Source organism: Xenopus tropicalis, chromosome 4 (assembly GCF_000004195.4).
Source record: "Xenopus tropicalis strain Nigerian chromosome 4, UCB_Xtro_10.0, whole genome shotgun sequence".
NCBI lineage: Eukaryota > Metazoa > Chordata > Amphibia > Anura > Pipidae > Xenopus > Xenopus tropicalis.
In genome coordinates this window covers 99,977,361-99,999,241 of record NC_030680.2, presented here as the reverse complement: position 1 = coordinate 99,999,241, position 21,881 = coordinate 99,977,361, and the positions used below count along the sequence as shown (strand labels likewise).

The window sequence follows — 21,881 nt, the reverse complement described above, 5'->3', positions numbered from 1 at the left end:
TCATTCGGGTGCAGGCACAAGTAGCAGGCGTAGGGCTGAATTTTCGGCAAGCGTTTTTCTGCTTGCCGAAAAAATCAGCCCTACGCCTGGTGTGGCATCAGCCTTAGACAACCTCTGAGGCCGTCACAGAGCAGCTGTATTTGTACTGACATTAGATTACACACAGGTGCACTCTATTTAGTCATTAGCACTCATCAGGCAATGTCTATGGGCAACTGACTGCACTCAGACCAAAGGGGGCTAAATAATTACGCACACTCCACTTTGCAGTTATTTATTTGTAAAAAATGTTTGGAATCATGTATGATTTTCGTTCCACTTCTCACGTGTACACCACTTTGTATTGGTCTTTCACGTGGAATTCCAATAAAATTGATTCATGTTTGTGGCTGTAATGTGACAAAATATGGAAAAGTTCAAGGGGGCCGAATACTTTTGCAAGCCACTGTATGGAGACCATGTACAAACAAAAAGGACAATAAAGGTGTTATGTACAGGAATAGCCAATAGTCCTTTAAGAACAGTTATATTTTGTACCTGCTTTTGGTGGAGCTAACTACAGCCATTGGATGGTTACTGTCATCTTTCACTGTTAGAATGTTGTTCTGTAAAGGAAAATAAAGACAGAAAATGTAAAGGTATTTTTTTTTTAGCATGACAGTGACCCCCAACCAATGGTTCATTAGCAACATGTTGCTCACCAACCCTTTGGATGTTGCTCCCAGTGACCTCAAAGTAGGTGCTCATTTTTGAATTTCTGGTAAGGAGGCAAGTTATAATGCCAAACAAAGCCTCTTGAAGGCTGCCAGTCCACATAGGGGCTATTAAATAGCCAATTATAGCTCTTACTGGCACCCCCAGGAACGTTTGCATTCTTGTGTTGCTCCCCAACACTTTTTCCCTTTAACTGTGGCTCACACGTATAAAAGGTTGGGGATCCCTGCTTTATAAGATTCATATAGCAAATGTTTGTGCTAGGTTTTGCAAATATTTAATTGCTGTATTATTGGCTTACTTACACACATTATGAAGGAGCATTAGAAAACAAAAAAGTGTAGTAATGATGATTTAACACAACACCACCCCCCTTGCTTTTACTTTGAATATTTTTACTTTAATTTTCACTGTTTATCTATCTATCAAGCTTGAACTATTACAGAAAGTTAGGGTCTGGTAACAATATCATTCATTCCCTCATTAGAACATGAAATGGGAAAAAAACAACATCCGAGTTTGATTGGTTTTTTTCACGATTTAAGTTTTTTGTGTTTAAAAACATGAATTTGAGTTATGGTTCAAAAATCTCAAATGTCTGGTATTTATTACATGCAAAAAACTCGAAAACTCGAATGTAAAAATTCTATAGAAGTCAATGGGAGTTGTCCTAAGTGAGCTTCTTTTATTTTACTGGAACCTTTGCAACTATCCCATTATCCAGGAACTTCAGCATTTTTGTTTCTGCTGTTAGATTTCCCTGCATGGCCCACCTAGGGCCAGATTTACCAAAGTGAGAGATCAGAGCTCACCACAGTAAAATGCCACCGCTCTCTTCATTTCTAAGCATATTTATCAATGGCTGAAGGTTAGGGGCAAATTTTAAAAAATTTGTATTTTTCCTTTTCCCAAAATCGAACCTTTTAGCATTAAAAATCGTGCATTTATATAATTAAGACAAATTTTTATATATCAATTGTAAAAACAATGAAAAGCTCAAATACAAAACTTTGGCCTCTAAACAAAAAACAAATAATTGTAAAAAATTCCTAAGAAAATGAAGATTTCAAGGTATTCATAATTTTATTCATATTTATTGGTGCTTTTTATATTCAAATATTTAATAAAAAAATAATATTTGTAGTTTTGTAATTTGTAAGTTCATTTGTGGTAGAAAAAGCCATGAAAATTACACAAATATGAATTTTCACAAAAACGCAGGGGCAGATTTACTAAATCTCTAACTTTTCTCATTTTTTTATTTCTAAAAATTCGCATAAACTCATCTCCATGAATATCTGACATTCATCAAACAAATCTGTAATGAAAAAGCATGTGCAGAAAAAGTCGCAGAAAAGTAGCAAAAACCAGCATCAAAAATCTGAAAACCTTTGAAGCAAAGAGAGATCTTCTAACATTGACTTCTACATGATCTCAACAAGTTTTAGATGGAGTATTTTAGATCTGGAACTTTTAGTGCTAAAAATCTGAATCAGGAAAAAAAAAATCAACTGTAAGCAAATGGCCCCCTTAGGGTTCTTAGAGTTTACTATTTAATCAATATTCCTCTAAAAATCCCATAGGAATGAATAGAGAGTGGTGGAATTTTACTGTGGTGAGCTTTAATGTCACATTTTGATTGCTCTGCCCTCTAGTGTTATAATGCAAAACATATACTGTTCTTAAATTTTTTTAATGGGTTAAAATATATGAACAGAGTAAAGATACCTTAACAGTATGCTGGGAATGTCTGTTAAAACCAAAGGGTATGGTGCAGGGAAAGAAGAAGAGCAGCAAGACAGAAAGGAGCTTTAAGGGTAGCAAGGGGAGCAGGAAAATTAAGAAGAACACACAGTAAAAAAGAAAAAAGAAAAGATAAGGGGGTTTGGTATAAATTCAGGGCAGAAATAAAGAACTGGTGAGAAGGGAGTTTATAAAACAACAGGGAAAAGTGAACTGTTTGACATAATTTGCAACATTTTATGAAATATTTCACTCTCCTCAGGAGACCAATAAGCTGCGTACAGAAACTGCATATTCTTACACTGGTCTTTATGAACTGCTTCTTATACTCAGAAATTAATTGTACCGGTATGGGATCTCTTATCCGGAAACCCGTTATCCAGAAAGCTCCGAATTACGGAAAGGCCATCTCCCATAGACTCCTTTTTAATCAAATAATTCAGAATTTTAAAACGGATTCCCTTTTTCTCTCTAGTACAGTACCTTGTAATTGATCCCAACTAAGATATAATTAATCCTTATTGGAGGCAAAATAATCATATTGGGTTTAATTAATGTTTTATTGATTTTTTAGTAGACTTAAGGTATGGAGATCCAAATTACAGAAAGACCCCTTATTCGGAATGCCCTTGGTCCCGAGCATTCTGGATAATGGGTCCTATACCTATATACCTTAACTTAATAACCAAGTTGCATGACATAGTTCACTTGACCTATAACTCAGCTATTTGTGTGGATTATTTTACTCCCCCTTTAATCCATTTACGTAGGCTGGTTTGTTCCTGTTAAATATTTAACTGTATGCAATACTGAGCTGTTTCATTAATCTTTACTAGTAAATACTCTATGTAGATGTTGGACGTGATGCTAAGGACCGTAACTACACATGAAAAGAGATAAAATTTGGCACACATCTATACTTTACTGTTGATTTAAATCATTAATTGCTGTTTCACTACAACAAAGTTGTCTAGTCTATGATACAACAAAACTACCACTGTTATACACACAAAATATGCATATTAGGCCCTTAGCACAATGTGCTAGCACTTATTGTCTAGCTTGACTAATGCATTTGGAACATACCTTGTATTTACGGAGCAATGATGAGTGATTGATGATTTGCTCTGGTTCTACGCTATCACGTGGCACAACCACAATTCCAAAATCTCCCACAATTACTTCCATCTACAAGAAAGTTTTAGCATTTTTATTTATTTCACTTTATCTTTATTCCATTTATATATATACACGACAGATTTAAGAACAACACTAGTAGCTAACAAAGGACAAATACCCCAAGTGTACTGCAAGGTGGAAAGGTTATGCATTGGTGTTGGCAGGGCACAAGACATGCCTTTAAAGAATCTTCATATTTGTTATCATAAAATCATTTCCTCGTGTGCACCCAAAAACAAGTTGCTGGCATGTATGATATCCAGTATGTATAGTCACATATGTCAGCAATGGCCAGGGAAAGAGGTAAGGTTTAAGGAATGAATATTGGTCAAACTGCCAACTTTAAAAAATTTTTTTGTTGTGCCTGCACTTGGAAACATTGAATCCGCCCGGGTGCAGGTGCATGCAGCCAACTCCAAATCTCACGTTAGTAAGCAGATATCAGCTACATGTGACCTTACCCTTAGTGATTGAGCTTTAGGATCATATCATTGCAACCAATAAACAATTAGATTTGAAGGTCATCTACAAGTTCTAATTGGTTGCTATGGGCAACATCACCGGTGATGTTTGTCTCCAATGTTAATAAATACACCCCTAAGGGGCTGATTCATCAAAGTACGAGTTCGAATCCCGAATTGGGTAAAATTTGGATTAGATAATATCGTATTGGCGATCCGAAAGTCACGAAATTTTCGCATCCGAACAATCAGAAATGGCATGAAAACCTTTCTGACTTCTGTGATCCTTCTGTGTATGATTTTGGATGTCTCCCATAGGACTCAATGTCTGCAGCTCCAACCTGACCCAAGGAAAGTCATGATACCGAAGCTTGAATGAATCCAAAACTTTCGTACTCGGCGCAACAATACGATTTTGTCGCACAAATTTTTTCATAAAGTACGAAAAAGTTGCGCAAATATACGAAAAAGTCGCAAAATATACGCACAGTCCGAACAAATACAAATTTTTTGTATTTCGTACCTGTCATACTTTAATAAATAGGCCCCTAAATGTGGTACGGCACAGCATTGCAGAGGCAAGTTCTTACGTTTCTTAAACTTAGACCTCAGAATCATACAGGACTACCATGATCTTGGGCAGGAATCAAATACTGCCTCAGAGTCCATTGATTTAACCACTGAATCACTCCTATATGCTCTATGCTGGAACTGACCCTGAAAGTATGACATAATATTCACCAAAATCCTACCAAATACATTTCATGAGAGAAGGCAGAAAGGAAGGTTTCAGTAGTCATGAAAATGAATACTTACATCTGATTCATTCCACAGGCCAGGGATACAAAATGATTCAAGCAGGTCACTGCCGCACAGGAGCAAGATTCGCAGCTCTGAGTAGAAAAGATCACAGAAACAGCGAATAAATATATATATATATATAGTCATCCAAAGAAATAAAAACTTCTATATACTGAAATGTATTTGGGCGTACCTATTTCCTCATATCGCATCACTGTTCCCAAGTTGGCATTCTCATCTGCAAGATTAAAAAATAGAATACATTAACAACTAGGTATGGCAAAACTTGCATTGCATGTTATTAAAAATATATTTGTTCTTGGCAGGCAGACAATAGAAACACTACTTTAGTTTCTAATCATTAAACAGGGCAGAGAATCCAGTGGGGGAATACTCTCATACACTTCTGTAGCCAGTGTAGCCTTTCCAGGTTATTACACTGCTCTATGCATTAGATATAACATTTTAATAGGGTCTTTAACCAGACTGTGGAAGCAAAAGGTGAACGGGTTACTGGCAGTATTGTATTGGCTTGGTTCAAATGGAGCCTAACACAGAGACCTCTTTTGGAAACATAGATTAACTCTTCATGCCGACCTGCTCAAGCACTGACATTGAGTTTATATTTGCATCCTATTTGGCAAAGGCAATGAAAGATCCTTAGATATGCATACCTGAACAGGCACTATATGGTATATGGGGCATTTGCTACCACCAGGGCTGGGTTGAAATTTGATATCAGAAAAACAAATGAGCACTTAAACTAGCATATTCCACCACTGATTTTTTTTTCACGCAGGAAAGAAATTCTGCAGGAAAAAATTAAATGCCAGAAAGCACAAGTGAGTTAAAGAAGTTTTCTACGTAAGTAATTTAATTCTGACACTCTTAACCTGCAGTGATCCTCAATGGCTACAGGTGATGAAAGAAAACAATGGTCTAAAATTGGAGAAAAAACATAAGCGCTCAGAGAAGCAGTTTATACATACTTTAATTTGTAAGCAGGCCTTTAATCACCTTTAAGTACCATTGTTAATATCTATAGTATTTTGTGGTTTTCATAATTTCCTCACTTACAACTATTTTATATACAAATTACTGAAACTTTATGCAAATGTGGTACAGATTCCAAGCTGCTGACAAGCTCTAAAAATGAATCGGCCCAGAAAATTATATCTGACGCAATGTTGCCTGTCCAAATTACTGTTCATGTTCTGTTGTAAGTTGCTGTCAGAGGAGCAATGAGGAGGACTGTCAGAATGCATCTAGATCATAATTCCAGAAAATGATAGTTGCGTGTGAATAAACAGTTTTCTGTTTGGTAAAGCACTGGTGGACACAAATGCAATGAAAAATGATTTTCTTTACCAGATGTATCAGTAAATATATAAATAAAAATGTGTGTGTATGTATGTGTATATATATATATATATTAGGGTCTGCTGATGTCACAACCTAGGAGGATGTTGCACAATGATTGGTGAGTCTTTGCTTTTAAATATGTATATATTTATTGTTTTTAACTGAAAACTGTGTCTTGAGAAAGGTTTGAGATAGGGACCGAAACGTCGACCTGTTTTCTTTTTAAGGATGCTAATTAAAAGCTAAGTGTTTTTCTTACTAAAATACCTGGTGTGCATCTGTATTTTTGATTATATATATATATATATTTATTTTAGAAAGAGTACTGCACACAGGGACTTGATACAAAAGAAAAAATATATGTATATACACACACAATGTACAATAAGTATACCAACACTAATGAATCTCATAAGACTATGGGGCTGATTTACTAAGACACGATTTCGAATCCGAATTGGAAAAATTCCGATTGGAAACGAACATTTTGCGACTTTTTCGGTAATTTTGCGATTTTTTTCGTATTTTTTGCGATTTTTTCGGCATCTTTACGATTTTTGCGAAAAAACGCGAGTTTTTCGTAGCCATTACGAAAGTTGCGCAAAGTCGCAATTTTTTTAGTAGCGTTAACACTTGCGTGCAAAGTCGCGCCTTTTTCGTAGCGTTAAAACTTAAAAGGCGCAACGTTTCGCGCAAGTTTTAACGCTACGAAAAAATCACGACTTTGCGCAACATTCGTAATGGGTACGAAAAACTCGCGTTTTTTCGCAAAAATCGTAAAGACGCCGGAAAAAATCGCAAAATTACCGATCATTACGAAAAAAACGCAATCGGACGCATTCGGCCCGTTCGTGGGTTAGTAAATGTGCCCCTATGAATTGGCTTAGGAATTAATTAAATTGATTACATTTTCACCAACTGTAGCAGCAAGAGACCCTATAAGAAATCACACAGCACTACTAGTTTATATATAAAATAAATGTATTACTTACCCACAAAGGTGACACGCTGTAAGTTTGGACGGACACAACACATACGGCTTAGTCCCTCTCCAACTTTTCCCAGGATTCTCACTAAAAGAGGGAAAGTAATCAAAAAAAAAAAAATATATATATATGTATTATACAAATGTTTTAGCTACAAGGAGCAATATAATGTCTTGCATCCAAGATGGTCACTAGTTATCCACACCTACTCTGAACAAAAATAAATTCCATGTGTAGATTGCTTTGAAAGTTTGAAAGCTGTCAATTATTAATACACATATGCCCTACACTGGGGGTGCAGATCCCTGTGCTCTTCCCATGAATACAGCACAGTTACTGTCCCAGAGGGACAGACCAGTGGAAGCACTTTGGCATCCCCATCCTACTTTCATGTTGTTTAGATACACAGGCTATAGAGCACCAACGGACACATGGTGCTAAGAAGGCCTGACCTTACCACCTGCCCAGAGCCAGGGTGGAGGATTGCCCTGTGCCCACCATACTACATTATGCACCTCATGCTAGGTTTTTTAGTCCAGCGCAAGAGCAAAGTAAGGACATGGCCACAATTTCTTACTAAATGAGCACTATGGAGCACAATTCTGAGCTACTTAGTGCTGTGCACTAACACTCTTTTGTACTTGCCAGCAGTAGGCTTGTTGCTGAGGTTGCTGTTCTGGTAGACAGGTTGTGTTGATTGGTTAAGGGACTGGCCAATCACAGGTGTGACAGAGGGTGTGTTCACATTAGAGAGAATGCATCCAGTGACTCTCTGTAAAAATAAAAAGAATACATATTTTGAACGTTTAAAAACATTCTAAATATAGATCTAAATACATACTTAAGAAAAAGTAATGGATAAAGCTATAACAAAAATTATTGAGTAAGGGTAGATTACTTTGCCATCTCATTGCTGACCGTCTAACAAAAGAAGAAATAACACATAAGATAACACATTAAGAAATAACACATAAAATAACACATAAAAGCTGACAGCACAACTCTACAGATGCCAAAAATGTATGTTTTGTCAGACTGGCTCAACAACAATTAGAGTAATTTAGGAATATATTGTGTAAAAAATTTAATTGCACAGGGTACAGTGGTGGACAAGCTAGGAATAAAAAAGTGGAGCACAGACTCACAGCAAGTGGTGTGCAATAATCAGAATACATCTGACATGCTCTTTTAAAAGGATCTATTAGATACTTAAAGAAGAATTCACTGTGTCAGATAATGTAAATGTAGAAACGCTCATTGTCACATCAAACTAAAATCGAGCCCATGATAATAAAAAGTAATGGCAGCAAATTGCATGCAGTTATTTACAGAGCCTTTTACAGGAACCTAATATTAGCTTTGGCCAGATTTCCTTTCCTCTCTCTGAATACATATTTCTGTGTAGTGTTCAAACTGTAAATGAAACAGGACCATTTACCTTGTTTGTATTACATTTTATATAATCATCCACAGCCCCAACCCTCACAAATAACTATGGTATGCTCTATTCTTGATTATTTGTATACAAGATTATACAAATGATTTATAATTTGACTGAACATATAAAGATATATATATGCAAGTACTTCTCATTTATGGCTTTAGCAGAACAGAGAAAACTTTACACTGAAAATACAATCTCCAGTATAAAACCAAACACTTCTTTTAATTAAAAAAAATATTGACACAATGTCACATAGGAAATAAAGTATAATGTGTTCTTAGCATGTTGTCCCCCAGTTACTAGAAAAACAGGTGCTTTTGTGCTTCTCTTATAAAGGCAAATCACTATAATTTTATCCTTAATTATAAATATCTAGCTATAGGTATGTGTTGTTTCTTATTTTGAAATAAGAGCAGTAATTATCAACGATGGCAGCACCTAGACTGCAAATTTTTGTGCTGGAAAGTAATATAGGTTTTGCAATATTTAGTGCAAGTAGTTGTTTGTAGGGCTCACCTTCATCAGGTCTCGGTGGTGTTCCAAGACGCTACATGTTGTCTGCCATGTATCCTGATAGCACTCCCAGGGGTCCACCCTGTAAACAGATTATACTTGTTAAAGCATACATCCTCTATACACGGAAAAGGCCTGTGAGTCGAGTCCTTTAATTTTACTACATTTGTAAAATTTAATTTTCCAGTGATAAATGTTGATGTATTTATAACCCATAATGTATCCGTGCAGAAACTGTTTTGCATTATGCATAAGGTCAGCAATGATGAAAGCAGGAAGCAGCCTCAGGATGAAACACTCCCACGTGTTACTGCGCAGGCAATTTTATATCATGCTTGTTGATTTATGCAGTATCAGATCCTGTGAAGTCCTGTCTTGGTTTCTATACAGCTAAGCATTCTGCCACAAATATCACAGAACCTGAAACTAACTGTAGTCATTAGATTTGTGAATGCCAGTGGCCCCCCTACACTCCTGATGTTTAATTCTTGGCTTATAAATTCTTGGCTAATTCACATCCATATAATAAAGTTGTTAACATTTCTTGTTGTACTATCACTATAACTCTTGACTTGTTATTATGGAATATAATATGCAAAACACTATGATCAGCTGAATGCCAGTATACCTTATCCAGTCTGAATTTTGCACAGCCAGCTGACACATGTTAAGACGGTGTCGACTTGAAACCAGACCCTAGAAAACAGAAACAGAGATGCAAAATAAGGAAGGAAATAAAGATAAAAACAAGATGACAACTAAATGTTATAAAGAACACTTTGAAGGTAGATTACTATATGGGTTTACTATTCCCAATATATCAGTGTAAGCGCAGGGTGTAGTAGAATGTGCGGCCGCAGTCAATAAATACATTTTAGTAAATGTCACAATAATTAGTCAGAAATATATTTTGTATGCATTTTTGCTCTTTTATTAAGGGATAATATTTGCAGTGTTTTCTTGCCTAAGGTCTATTTAAATTTTGAAAAATTCAACATTTATAATGGGTTTCCTTTTTTTAACTGTTGGTTAAATGGGTTTTGTTTTTTTGTAAAAAATAGGGAGACCATTAAGCTGCAACAGCTTTTTACAAGGACTGGGTTCATAAGGGGCAGTTGTACTGAGAGGTAAGCTGGCTTGAGAACCGTGTAGTCAAAGAAAATCAATCAGTGCATTTGGAGGAGGAGAAGATGAGGGAAAAGCAGAAAGGGAATACACAAGCACAGGGGGCAGGGACAGCTGATACAGAAATGTCATAAATCCTTTTGTTTCTGTATATGAGTGTGCACATAAGTACTCAAAATTGTAAAGGTTATGAATGAGTTACAGTGCTTATTTAAGATATAATTTGGAAGTAGAATAAAAATCCCATTATACAAAAATTACCCCCATCCAGAAAAGCTCATCCAGTGTATTTTATTACCATTACCATATCACACCTTGGTAGGATATATATTACACTTCTTATGCAGAATAGCAATCTATAAAACAAAAAACATTTCCCAGATATCTTAAACATAAATATTGAATAAGTAGTGGATATCATTTCTGCTCAGCAATGCTAAACACATGTTGAAAATTATTATAGCAAATAAAAGAAGAGTCTGCACTTAACAAACCAGATATTTCTTTATGATGCTGGATCGGTTGGTTGTGGGGCTTCCAATAGCAATTTGAGGTGTTTGCACAGGATGGGGATGTGAACTTTTGAATCAGGGGCAGAGAACTTGGAGCACCAGTTTAGGGGAAGGGTTGCCCTGAATCCATCAATATAACCCTTACACCTTTACTATGGACAAACATTTAAATGACATTCTGAACCATTTAAGTCAAAGATTTACCTGCTTCCCATATGAGTCATGAACAGGGGAAATGATTCCCCCAATCACAATGAACTTTCCAGTCTTGTGCAGATAGTCCCGAGCTCTCTCTGTAACAAAAATTTGGAACATAAATGAAAATCAAATCAAATACAGGATCATTTACATCTGCACGACAGATTGATTAAGAAATACTACTGCTGAAAGACATGAAATGTCAGACTTTCTATGTGCTCCAAATCTCCAGCATGAAAAACAAAAAATCAGTAATGACCTGCCAAGCTCTTCTCTAAAGATCAGCACCATGGATAGCTCCCAGTAAGCAACACTCAAGCCTCTCATGTCAAACACAAGAAACTGCAGTCAAGACCTGGCAGCCTTTTTCTACCACCAAACACTCTTTATAAGCATATTTTTGTTGACAGCTATTTAGAAAACCTAGTACAGAAAACTAGCAATGTTTGTGGAAGCTTAAACTGTCAAGTTATTTATTAGATGAATCTGTGCATAAAATGACCCAGAGATCAGCAATCAAAATGCAATGAAGTCACATCTTACATCTTACGATGTATTCCCTGACTCGATGTTAGAACCAGTAAGTCAAGTTCTTGGTGTGCCAGAGGGACATCTAGAGGCAAGTTGACCCTTGAAGACACACTGAGCTACTACAAGTATCAGTGAATGACAATTATCAGTAAATGATTAGCATTGTCTGTTTAAGTAGCTGCTACTAGTAGCTCCATGTGTCTTCACCCTGATATTGTTGGCTATTTTGTCTGTTATCTGATTGGCCAGTGGTCTAAATGGACAGATAATATCAGTGAGTTCATCAGACCACGGAAAGTTCACTCAGGAGAAAACCCATAAATGCGAGAAGGAAACCCAGAATGTTAAATACATTTGTTCAGAGATTGTTTTTTTGGAAATTGGCATGTTTCTAAACCTATGCATGAGCACCAGACTATTGCCATAGCAGGCAATGTGGAACTACAAAAATTGTGGGCACCCATATGTCATAGCTCTTAAAAATACTGATAGGGCTAGGTGTTATAAGTGTTATTATTGTCTGGAGTTCGGTTTGCAGCAATACCATTATAAGAATATTTTGTCAACTACTACTTTTAAAAAGTCAGAGGATTTATTTTTTTAATTAACTCTAAATGGCATAATGTGATAATAGTCACACAACGTCATCATCTCTTTTCAACATTCAGCTGCTTTACTTAGTATTATACTTTGTTTGGATACAAATACATACATTATATTTGCTCGCATTGGGGGAATTAACTATAGTTTATATTTTTCCTGAAATAATAATTAGAATAGTAAACTAGAATTGGAATTAGTGATGGGCAAAATTATTTCGCAGGCATGGATTCGTGGCAAATTTCCACATTTCTCCATTTTGTGAACAGGCGACAAAAAAGTCATGTTACACACACTCTTTCGATCTGGGATAAATGTTGCTTAAAATACAAACTCACGCTATTCCCATCTCCCCTCCTGCCACTAATAAACAACCCAGCCTTTCCCGTTGGACAACAGCCAAATTATTTTTCACACTGGTTAATAGAGGACAACCTAAAACGTATTCATTTTATTAACAATGGAGAATTCATAGATAAACACAAGATCCAGACAGTTAAACTGTTCTCGAAAATTGGCCATCTGAGATATGCCCAGAGCTTAGGGGGTCCATCCACTTTAGGCAGGCCTCTGTCCTCGTTTGAAACTCTTTGTGCCATAACACTCCCTCCTAGGTCCACTATCTCACAAATATACAAACTATTACGACAGTCACATTCACTAAACACACGTTTCTAGAATCATGGTCCAGAGACACAGGTATCCAACTCCAAGAAGAACAACTTGGCAATTTAATGAATAAATTACTTAAGAGCTCTAGAGGCTGTAGATTTCAAGAAACAAATTATAAGATAGCCACAATACGGTACTACACCCCCTCCAAATTAAACTTATCTATAAATATACTAGCGATATGTACTGGAGGTGTAACAACGAAAAAGGATAATTTCTACATATATTTTGGACATGGCCACTTATTCAGCCTTTTTGGGAGAGTGTTAGACAAGCAAAATACCGTATTATAAACCTTGAATTACCAAATGACCCAGAATACGTTTTGTTATTCCATATGGAAAAAACGCTTTCTACTTTTATAAAGTCACTAGATCCGTACTTGTTGAATGCGGCAAAAATATTAATACCACTAAGATGGAAACAATCCGTAACTCCAACATTGCAAGACTGGTATAAAAAAATAGAGGAAATACATAAATTCGAAGAATTAACTCTTTCTTCACCAGAAGAATATAACACTTACAGTACTACATGGTTTCACTTGCTTTCTTTTAAAGAATCAGGCTTTTATAAACAATCGATATCTTAATGTACTGGAAAGATATCCCTCCTTTCCCCTTTTCTTTCTTCCCACTTCTTTTTGCCCCCCCCCCCATCCCTCCCTAATTCCTTTCCTTCTTTTATACGATTGTATAATTGATCAGATACATACTATATGATACAGATTCTTGTAATGCTTATTCTAGCCGACTCTTTACTTGTTACCTTGTTTTCTTTATATTTTTAAATCAATAAAAATCATAATAAAGATAAAGTTGTATGCGACATTTGTTGCATGTGCCAAAAAAATGAAGCGCACAACAATTTTTTTTTTGAAAATCTTTTGAAAGATTAGCAAAATTTTCGGCGAAGTGAAAATTACTAATTGGAATGTGTTTGGAGAGGATAAATTATTGTCCTGTTCTTTTGGCTTTGTATGCTTTCTTACTAAACTCAACAGTTTTAACATGCTGTATGATTCAAACCAAAATTGATTTCTGTGGTACAGTATATACTATAGAGTGTCACAGGAACTACAGAAGCCTAAGATCTTACTGTCTGTGATCTTACGCAAACATTGTACACAGATATTTAAGCAAGGTAATTGTCAAGGCTTCAGGACCACATACACCCACAACTAAATAGTGAGATTAATTACATTTTAGGGCCAGGCAACTATTTTCTTAAAATCCCTCTCATTTGGTGTGGTACCAATAGATTAAAGAGAAACTAACATAAGCCCAATATTTAAAAGTGGTCACAATCCTAGGCCTTCTCTTCAGATTCTCTGGCAATGAAATTGTTCATCTAAAGTATCTAGGGTTATTTTCTATTTCTGTCTTTGTGAATGACATATGATACTATACCAATTTTTAGTAATTAATAAATGATGACCAGGGCTTGCTGTACATTCTCCTCCACAGCAGAGTGCAACTCTATTCTCATTACTTATTAATACCAAAAGAATCTGATAGCATGACATATTTCATGTCATACTACATATATATATATATAATCTGGCTAATCTGTCCTATTAACTCATTTGTTTCCTGGCTGTAGATTCAACCTATTAAAAACTAAGCTGAATGTATATACTGCATTTATATTACTTACATCTCTATGAGCAGATGTAACAAATGAAAATATCACTACATCACTTGACAATGCTGTTATAAAATTTCTCTGTTAAATTAACACAAATCTAGAGCTAATCTAGATATGAAATTGGCATCAGCACGCTTCCAACCCCTATAATATATTAATAATATAATACATAAAACACAGATATTTCATGTTATACTCACAGGACACAGGCATTCAGAACAATTCAGAGTTAGTCTGAAATCTCACCAGATTTATTTGATTTTTAATCAACTTTTATTGCTCTTAAACTGGATGATGCCCAGGGTGTTGCCTTGGCCCAGATGTAACCCTGGCGTAAAGGAAAAATTGTACTACCCCTGCGACCAGTTTGTTTATTTAGAGCTTCAATGGAACAGCATGTAAACATTTCAAGGGTTCCTGTCCACTTCCGTGCAGGGACAAAAGCTTTCAAAACGATTTCATGCTGTCACACTGAATCTCCAAATTATATAAATGGTTGCAGTGTTTGCTACATACCACCAGCACAAAGGCACTGGCAGGACAGAGGGGAATATATTGAAGCCCTACCCCCATGGAACTAATGGATTTAGCAATCAGCATGTAGAAATTTAGTAAAAACTTTTAGAAATAGATTTCTACTCAGACCCCACTACAAATCTGCTCTGTTTGCCTGATTGTTTTTTAGTATTGTAAATGCAAAATCAACCACTATGTTAGTTATTGTTCTGCTAGTGTTGTGTCAATAAAGCCATTAATCAGTTTGTTTCTCTAATGCATTCCAGAATAGCAATATATATATAATATATATATATAATAGGTGATCAATATACATTTTGTGGGTGGGGTGGCAATATACAACAAATACTAGATCAGAAGGAACTAGAAATACAGGTATAGGACCTGTTATCCAGAATGCTCGGGACCAAGGGTATTCCGGATAAGGGGTCTTTCTGTAATTTGGATATCCATACCCTAAATCTACAAAAAAATTGATAAAACACTAAATAAACCCAATAGGGTTGTTTTGCCTCCAATAAGGATTATTTATATCTTAGTTGGGAGCAATTACAAGGTACTGTTTTATTACTACAGAGAAAATGGAAATCCGTTTTAAAATTCTGAATTATTTGATTAAAATGGAGTCTATGGGAGACGGACTTCCAATAATTCAGAGCTTTCTGGATAACGGGTTTCCAGATAAGGGATCCCATACCTGTACCACAATCAAAAGAAACTTTTTTCCTAGCAGTCTTTCGACTGCAACTTGGAAAGCACTAGCACTCTAGTCTATACATATAATCTTTTCCAGGTTATAGGTATAGGTAGGATAGGTAATAGCTGGGTGGGTGGTTTCTTTAGGGAAAACCATAGTTAATAATATGTCCTTCCCTGCTTTCTTTTCTGTTGAATGGGTAATGTCTACCCTATGGCACACTCATTTTTGGCTCAGGAATGCTGACTTCCATGTTCATGATATACATCCACTTATTAAGAAAGAATAAGGTAGCTGTTTGTCGTTTATCAGAATGGGAAATGGCTGCCAGAGAGGAAGGGAGTTCTAATAATGCATTCAGCAGTGCTCCCTCTACATTAGTATCTTGCAATGCCAAGTTGGGGGAAGGGAAAGATCTGATTGTTTACGTACTACTACAGCAAAACACCTGCTTCAAGGAGTAAGATATTGAATCATTGATTTCCTGGCACTTAGCCAGCATTAGTATCTTGTGATTTATTACTAGCTTGATATAACAACCTTGCTATCTTCCCCTCCTCCCTGGGGTATTGGCAAAATCAAAATACCAAGCTCCACAAGTCCTGTCAATGACATGGACTGAACCCACTGAACGTCTAGAAAATAATTTTAGATTAGTTTGTTTTTGCTTTACTTAAGTCTTCCCAAGTAAGATGAATATTTGGCTCCAGGTAGAAAATGACTACAGGGGATACAGTAGTAGAACATTCACATGCATTATCCACAACTTTCAGACCACATATAAAGATGCTCTCTATAAATCACAGACAATGCACCCCTGCAACACTCGGACTAATGTGGCAATTAATTCAATTGCTGAATTATGACTTTATTACTTTGGAAGATAGAGAATGTCACATGCCTAACACAAATTCTTCCAGGTGCAACACAACCTCTAAGTAACCAGAGCTATCAATCAGCTTTCAGAGTCAATAAAGTGCATAATTTAATTGATCAGAAAATGACAAAGCCTGGTTGTGATTGACAGTTCAGCTACAAAATGCATTAGTCAGCAAAGGAAACCATTCACTACCAAAACCTTGCTTGTTAAGGACAGGCAAAATAATAAAGGAATATTCTACAAATTTAATTTAACATGTAGTACATTTTACTAAGGCTATTATCCTTTCTGCATAACATTTTTTACCTTCTGACACTCAGTAGAGATAGGTAATATAAAACTATATCCAAGTGCCCTTATTTTGAGCCAAGGTTGCTATGCAATTCTTGCTTATATAACATGAACCAATCTGATAAATGGATTAATGAAATACATACTGGCTAGCATATGTGTTCTCAAATATAATGCAACAGTGTAAAGTAATCTATACAGAAAACATATAGTATAGTGAATTATAGGAGATAGGATTGGTTTGATAGCAAGGAAATAATGTAGAAAGTATCTTGAAAACTCTTGGAAAACCAAGAATTTCTTTGCCTTCCCAGATAAAATTGTTAGCCTTGTTACATTTTGTGCTCTTCTTTCTTAAACCCACTTATACCCCAAAGGCTGTACAAGAAAAGAGAAGGGTGATTGTCTACCAGCCAATATGGCTATATAAACTATGCCTTTCAAGAAATAAAAATCAATGTGATATACAGGTATGGGATCCCTTATCTGGAAACCCGTTATCCAGAAAGCTCCAAATTATGAAATGCCCATCTCCCTCAACATTATCACATGCTAACCAATAAATTGTGCATATGGCTTTAACTTGAGGAAGCATAATTTTACTCTTTGTAGATCCTTGAGTATGAACTGTCCTAAGTCTTTAAGAATCATATTAATGAGCTGAAAAGAGTGCAAATACTGCAACTAGTTTTGTAAAAGGAAAGACAGTATTAAACTATGATGGAAACCTGTCAAGTTAGGAGTTGTTTTTTATTCTTTATAAGTACATAAGAGAACATTATAGACAGATATTGGGGGATCTTTTTTCTCATAGAAAACATCAAAGAAACAGAGGCCACCCCTTTAGGGTGAAGACACACGTAGCTACCAGTATCAGCTACTTGTCATGGCTACAGATGTAGACAGTGCTGATCATAATACTGATGATAATACTCATAATAGTCTCTATGTGTGTTTTAGCAGAGGCAATTCTCAGTATTGTCTATGGCAGGTTATTTTCTGGTGTTTAGTAGCAGTGACAAGTAGTTACTACAAAGTAGCTGTGTGTGTCTTCACCCTTAGACAGTGCAGGTGGTTCTTCATAGTGAGGACAGGGAAGTTGCAGAATGCTGTGCTGGGTGATGTTGTGCTGGCATCTACTACTAATGCTTTTAAGAGCGGTTTGGATGATTTCTTGAACAAGCATACTATCAAAAGCTATTGTAATCTTAAGATCTACAGTGAGTTTTGTATATTTATTGTTATATATAGTTTATATATGTGTGTGTACAGATATTTCTGTATATGTATGGGTATATATATATATATATCCAGTATTTATATGCACTAGGTATTATTTAAAAGGATTGAACTTGATGGACCTATGTCTTATTTCAACCCAAATTAACTATGTAGCTAAGAAACTTTTGCACTTCCCCATTATTAAGTGTTTACATTTGGTTTAAAAGTTGCAAATCCCAAATTACAGAGAACTTTGTGTAGGATAGGCTGAATCAGTCCAACAAATTACAGTTGGATTACAAAGGACAGTACTTTTTTCCAGAGAAAGTGAGGCATTTCAAACTGCAAGGCAATCACTAAGTAGTTACATACAAGGTATGGAACTCTGTGGTTACTTTTAATAATGTATTTTAATTCTATTATTATTACAGGTATGGGGTCTATTATCCAGAAGCTTGGGACCTGGGGTTTTCAGGAAAGTAGTTTTTCCTTAATATGGATCTTAATGGATTTAAATATTAAATAAACCCAATAGTTTTGTATTGCCACCAATATAAATTTATGCTAACTTAGTTACCTTCAAGTACAAGGTACTGATTTATTATTACGGAAAAAATGAGATAATTTTAAAAAGTTAGAATTATTTGATTAAAATGGACTCAATAATGTACATGTTCATCATTTGTATAGAGAGAAAGACCACAAGTCCCATGATTTACTGTAAGGCTTTTTCTAACAAAAGAAAGTTTTCATATCTAGAAAAACCAGATAGCTAGAAAGCTAGCTAGCTATTACTGATGCTCATTTAACAAATTAAACATGTCACCCTAAAAAATAATTTTGAATTAATTCTGTTATTGTGTTAGTCAAGCAAAATAACCCTTACTTACACTATGGAAATTATTTAAATCGTGTTTCCTTCTTTTTTTGGAATCCACAATCGCTGCAAGCAGGCAAGCCCTATTTTGTAGACACTGTTATTAAAGGCAAATTTTGCATCATCCCAAAATCTAATGTACGCCATTGGAGTCTATGGGTGTTTTTTTTCACGTGAAACCTGCAGAAACCTGGAGCTTGCTTTTCCAGGCAACTGTCACCTGAAAAATGTTTGCACAGGCGATGTCAGAAATAGCCATGGAACTGAATGGTGGTGCTTTCCATAAATCAAATTTCAGTCTTTGTTATTTTCAGTTTGTACAGATGAGTAAGATAATAGTGGGGTTCTAAAGTGGTTTCTAATGTAACAAAGTAAAAATTTACAGGAAATGAAAATAATTCAAAGGTGTCTTGTCTTTATATTATACAATGTTTGCAAAGTTCCAAAATGTTGACACAGTAATTAAAGAAAGCAAACCTAACTTAAGACAAGAATAAAGCAAACGAACATAAAACTGAAGACAGGATAGCTCAGCCCGTTTTCCCAGGTATGGGATCCCTTATCCGGAAACCCGTTATCCATAAAGTTCCAAATTAAGGAAAGGCTATCTCTCATAGACTCCATTATAAGCAAGTAATTCTTACATCATTTTTACAAATTATTTCCATTTTCTCTGTAATTAAAAAGCAGTAGCTTGTACTTTATCCCAACTAAGATATAATTAATTATTATTGGTGCCAAAACAATCCTATTGGTTTTTTTAAATAATTAAATGATTTTTAGCAGACTTAAGTTATGGAGCATTCTGGATAACAGGTCCCATACCTGTAATACGCAAGAGCAAGGAATATCCTCTAAATCATATCATTATAAATTGCGCTTAATAAGGTCATGGAACTTCTTAATGACTTATAATATCCTTATATTTAAAGGAACAGTTCAGTGTAAAAATAAAACTGGGTAAATAGATTGGCCATGTAAAATAATCAATGTTTCTAATATAGTTAGCTAGCCAAAAATGCAATCTATAAAGGCTGGAGGAACACTACTACCTCCTTTCAGCTCTCTAACCTCATAGTCATCAGTCAGGGGGAGCCACATGGGACATAACTGTTCAGTTAGTTTGTGAGCACACAGGTGAGAATCAAAAACTAACTGAATTATTTTGCACAGCCTAGTTTCATTTTTACAGTGAACAGTTACTTTAATAAGGTGTACATTATTTCCTATATTGTATAACGAATGGTAACATATATCTGAGTATATATATATATATATATATATATATATATATATATATATATATATATATATATATATATATATAAAGAAAGCATTAAGACTCTTAGCTCATGGCCTATAATTCTCAATAACAAATATTGAATTATGGACACAGAAAGGCTAAATATAGTAATGCTAGTAAATAAGTATTTAATAATATATGAACAACATCACAATTATTTTTTTTAGAAGAAAATATATTATAATAGGCCCTTTGGGTGCTTTCGTCCTTTAGCTTTTTTCTGCTTTTCCTAAGAAATCCCAACAGCATAACATATTTTTTGCACAATATTTCCTTTATAGCCAAACACAATGAAGAATTACCACCATTCCACTTGTATTTTAGATAACACCCACATGATATCCCATTATGACACCATAACTTTTCCTGAAAAAAGTAACATGTAATATTAACCTTATAATATCTTGAATCTAGAAGCAAAAACTCTGTTTGTGTGATAAGGTTCTTATGATTTGGGAAAATAAAAGCACAGTACAAAACATTGGTGAAGTACTGTCTACAGCTGCTGCAGAAGCCCTTGACAAGATAGAATATAACCAAAATTTGTGCCAAGAGATGTAAAAATTTAAATAGCCACATGTTTTATCCTGGGTGAATGAATTAGTGATTTCAGCATGTGGAATTGGCAGATTGATATTTGAGTTTGTAAAATAATCTGTAGCCTACCAGATGCTGCTAATTTTACATTTGTGATTTTAGTTTGTCAAAGATATATACCTCACACATTTACTGTATACAATGCATAGATTGTATTCCTAGACATCCCAGCTAATAAGAGGCAGGCATACACCCACCCCATGCTTCACCCAAATGATAACCATGGCAAAGGATCTCTTTGTTATCATCTGTGATGATGCATACATTCATCAATGCTCAGAATTGCTTCCTTTATCCTCTTGCTGCCTGGAGACCTGCAAAGGTTGTTAACACTTCCCCTTGTGGCATTGCCTTTTTAACTATTTAATTGCTGAAGGCAATTTACTGACATTCACATCTATTCCTCCTGGAAAAAAAGAAGTGATTTGTATCCCTATACTGGGGACATAAAAAAACTGTTTCCTTTCAATTCTGTGTTGACCCTTCTTTACAGCATGCGGTTTCATGGGATCTGTTGACTCTGCATCCTCCATCATGGAGCAATGCCAGCAAGGCAGACGCAACAAGAAAAAATATAATAAGCAAGACTACAAGGAAAACAAGTGAGGCATTAAAGGAAGAATAGAGATGATGAAAGATCAAGATGGGTGGATGCACAAATATGAAACAGATAGATAGAAGTGGGGTCAATATATATTTATATGAAATGGGAAAAAAGACATCAAATGTAATGACAGGTTTCAGACAGGTTTTCATTAAAGAAAGACACTTACCAAACATCTGAATATGTCCTTTTGTGATAGGATTGAAGCTGCCGCAGGCCAGCAGTATAACATGGGTCTTAGTAGTCTCAGCCATGCTGGTAGGTACCAAGGAGAGGAGAAATGTGGGTGGGTGGATGGATGAGGAGTGGGTGGGGGGCAGTCTACGGTCAGGGGACAGTCTATATGTAGTGTTTGGATAAGAGATTTCTCTAAGTGGGTGGATGCTTTTTGCCTCTGCAGAGAAAGG

The 21,881-nt window shown here is 35.5% G+C and overlaps 1 protein-coding gene across 1 annotated transcript in view; it reads right to left on the bottom strand.

Annotated features, from left to right (window-relative positions):
- nmnat2 (nicotinamide nucleotide adenylyltransferase 2) overlaps positions 1-21,881 on the bottom strand; it is a 26,303-nt gene extending 4,422 nt beyond the window's left edge. Inside the window, 10 exon segments of the mRNA NM_001102773.1 lie at positions 538-605; positions 3,544-3,645; positions 4,914-4,990; positions 5,092-5,136; positions 7,253-7,333; positions 7,892-8,018; positions 9,207-9,285; positions 9,832-9,899; positions 11,045-11,133; positions 21,644-21,881. Of these exon segments, the coding sequence (NP_001096243.1) occupies positions 538-605; positions 3,544-3,645; positions 4,914-4,990; positions 5,092-5,136; positions 7,253-7,333; positions 7,892-8,018; positions 9,207-9,285; positions 9,832-9,899; positions 11,045-11,133; positions 21,644-21,728 (821 nt within the window). The 5' untranslated portion in view covers positions 21,729-21,881.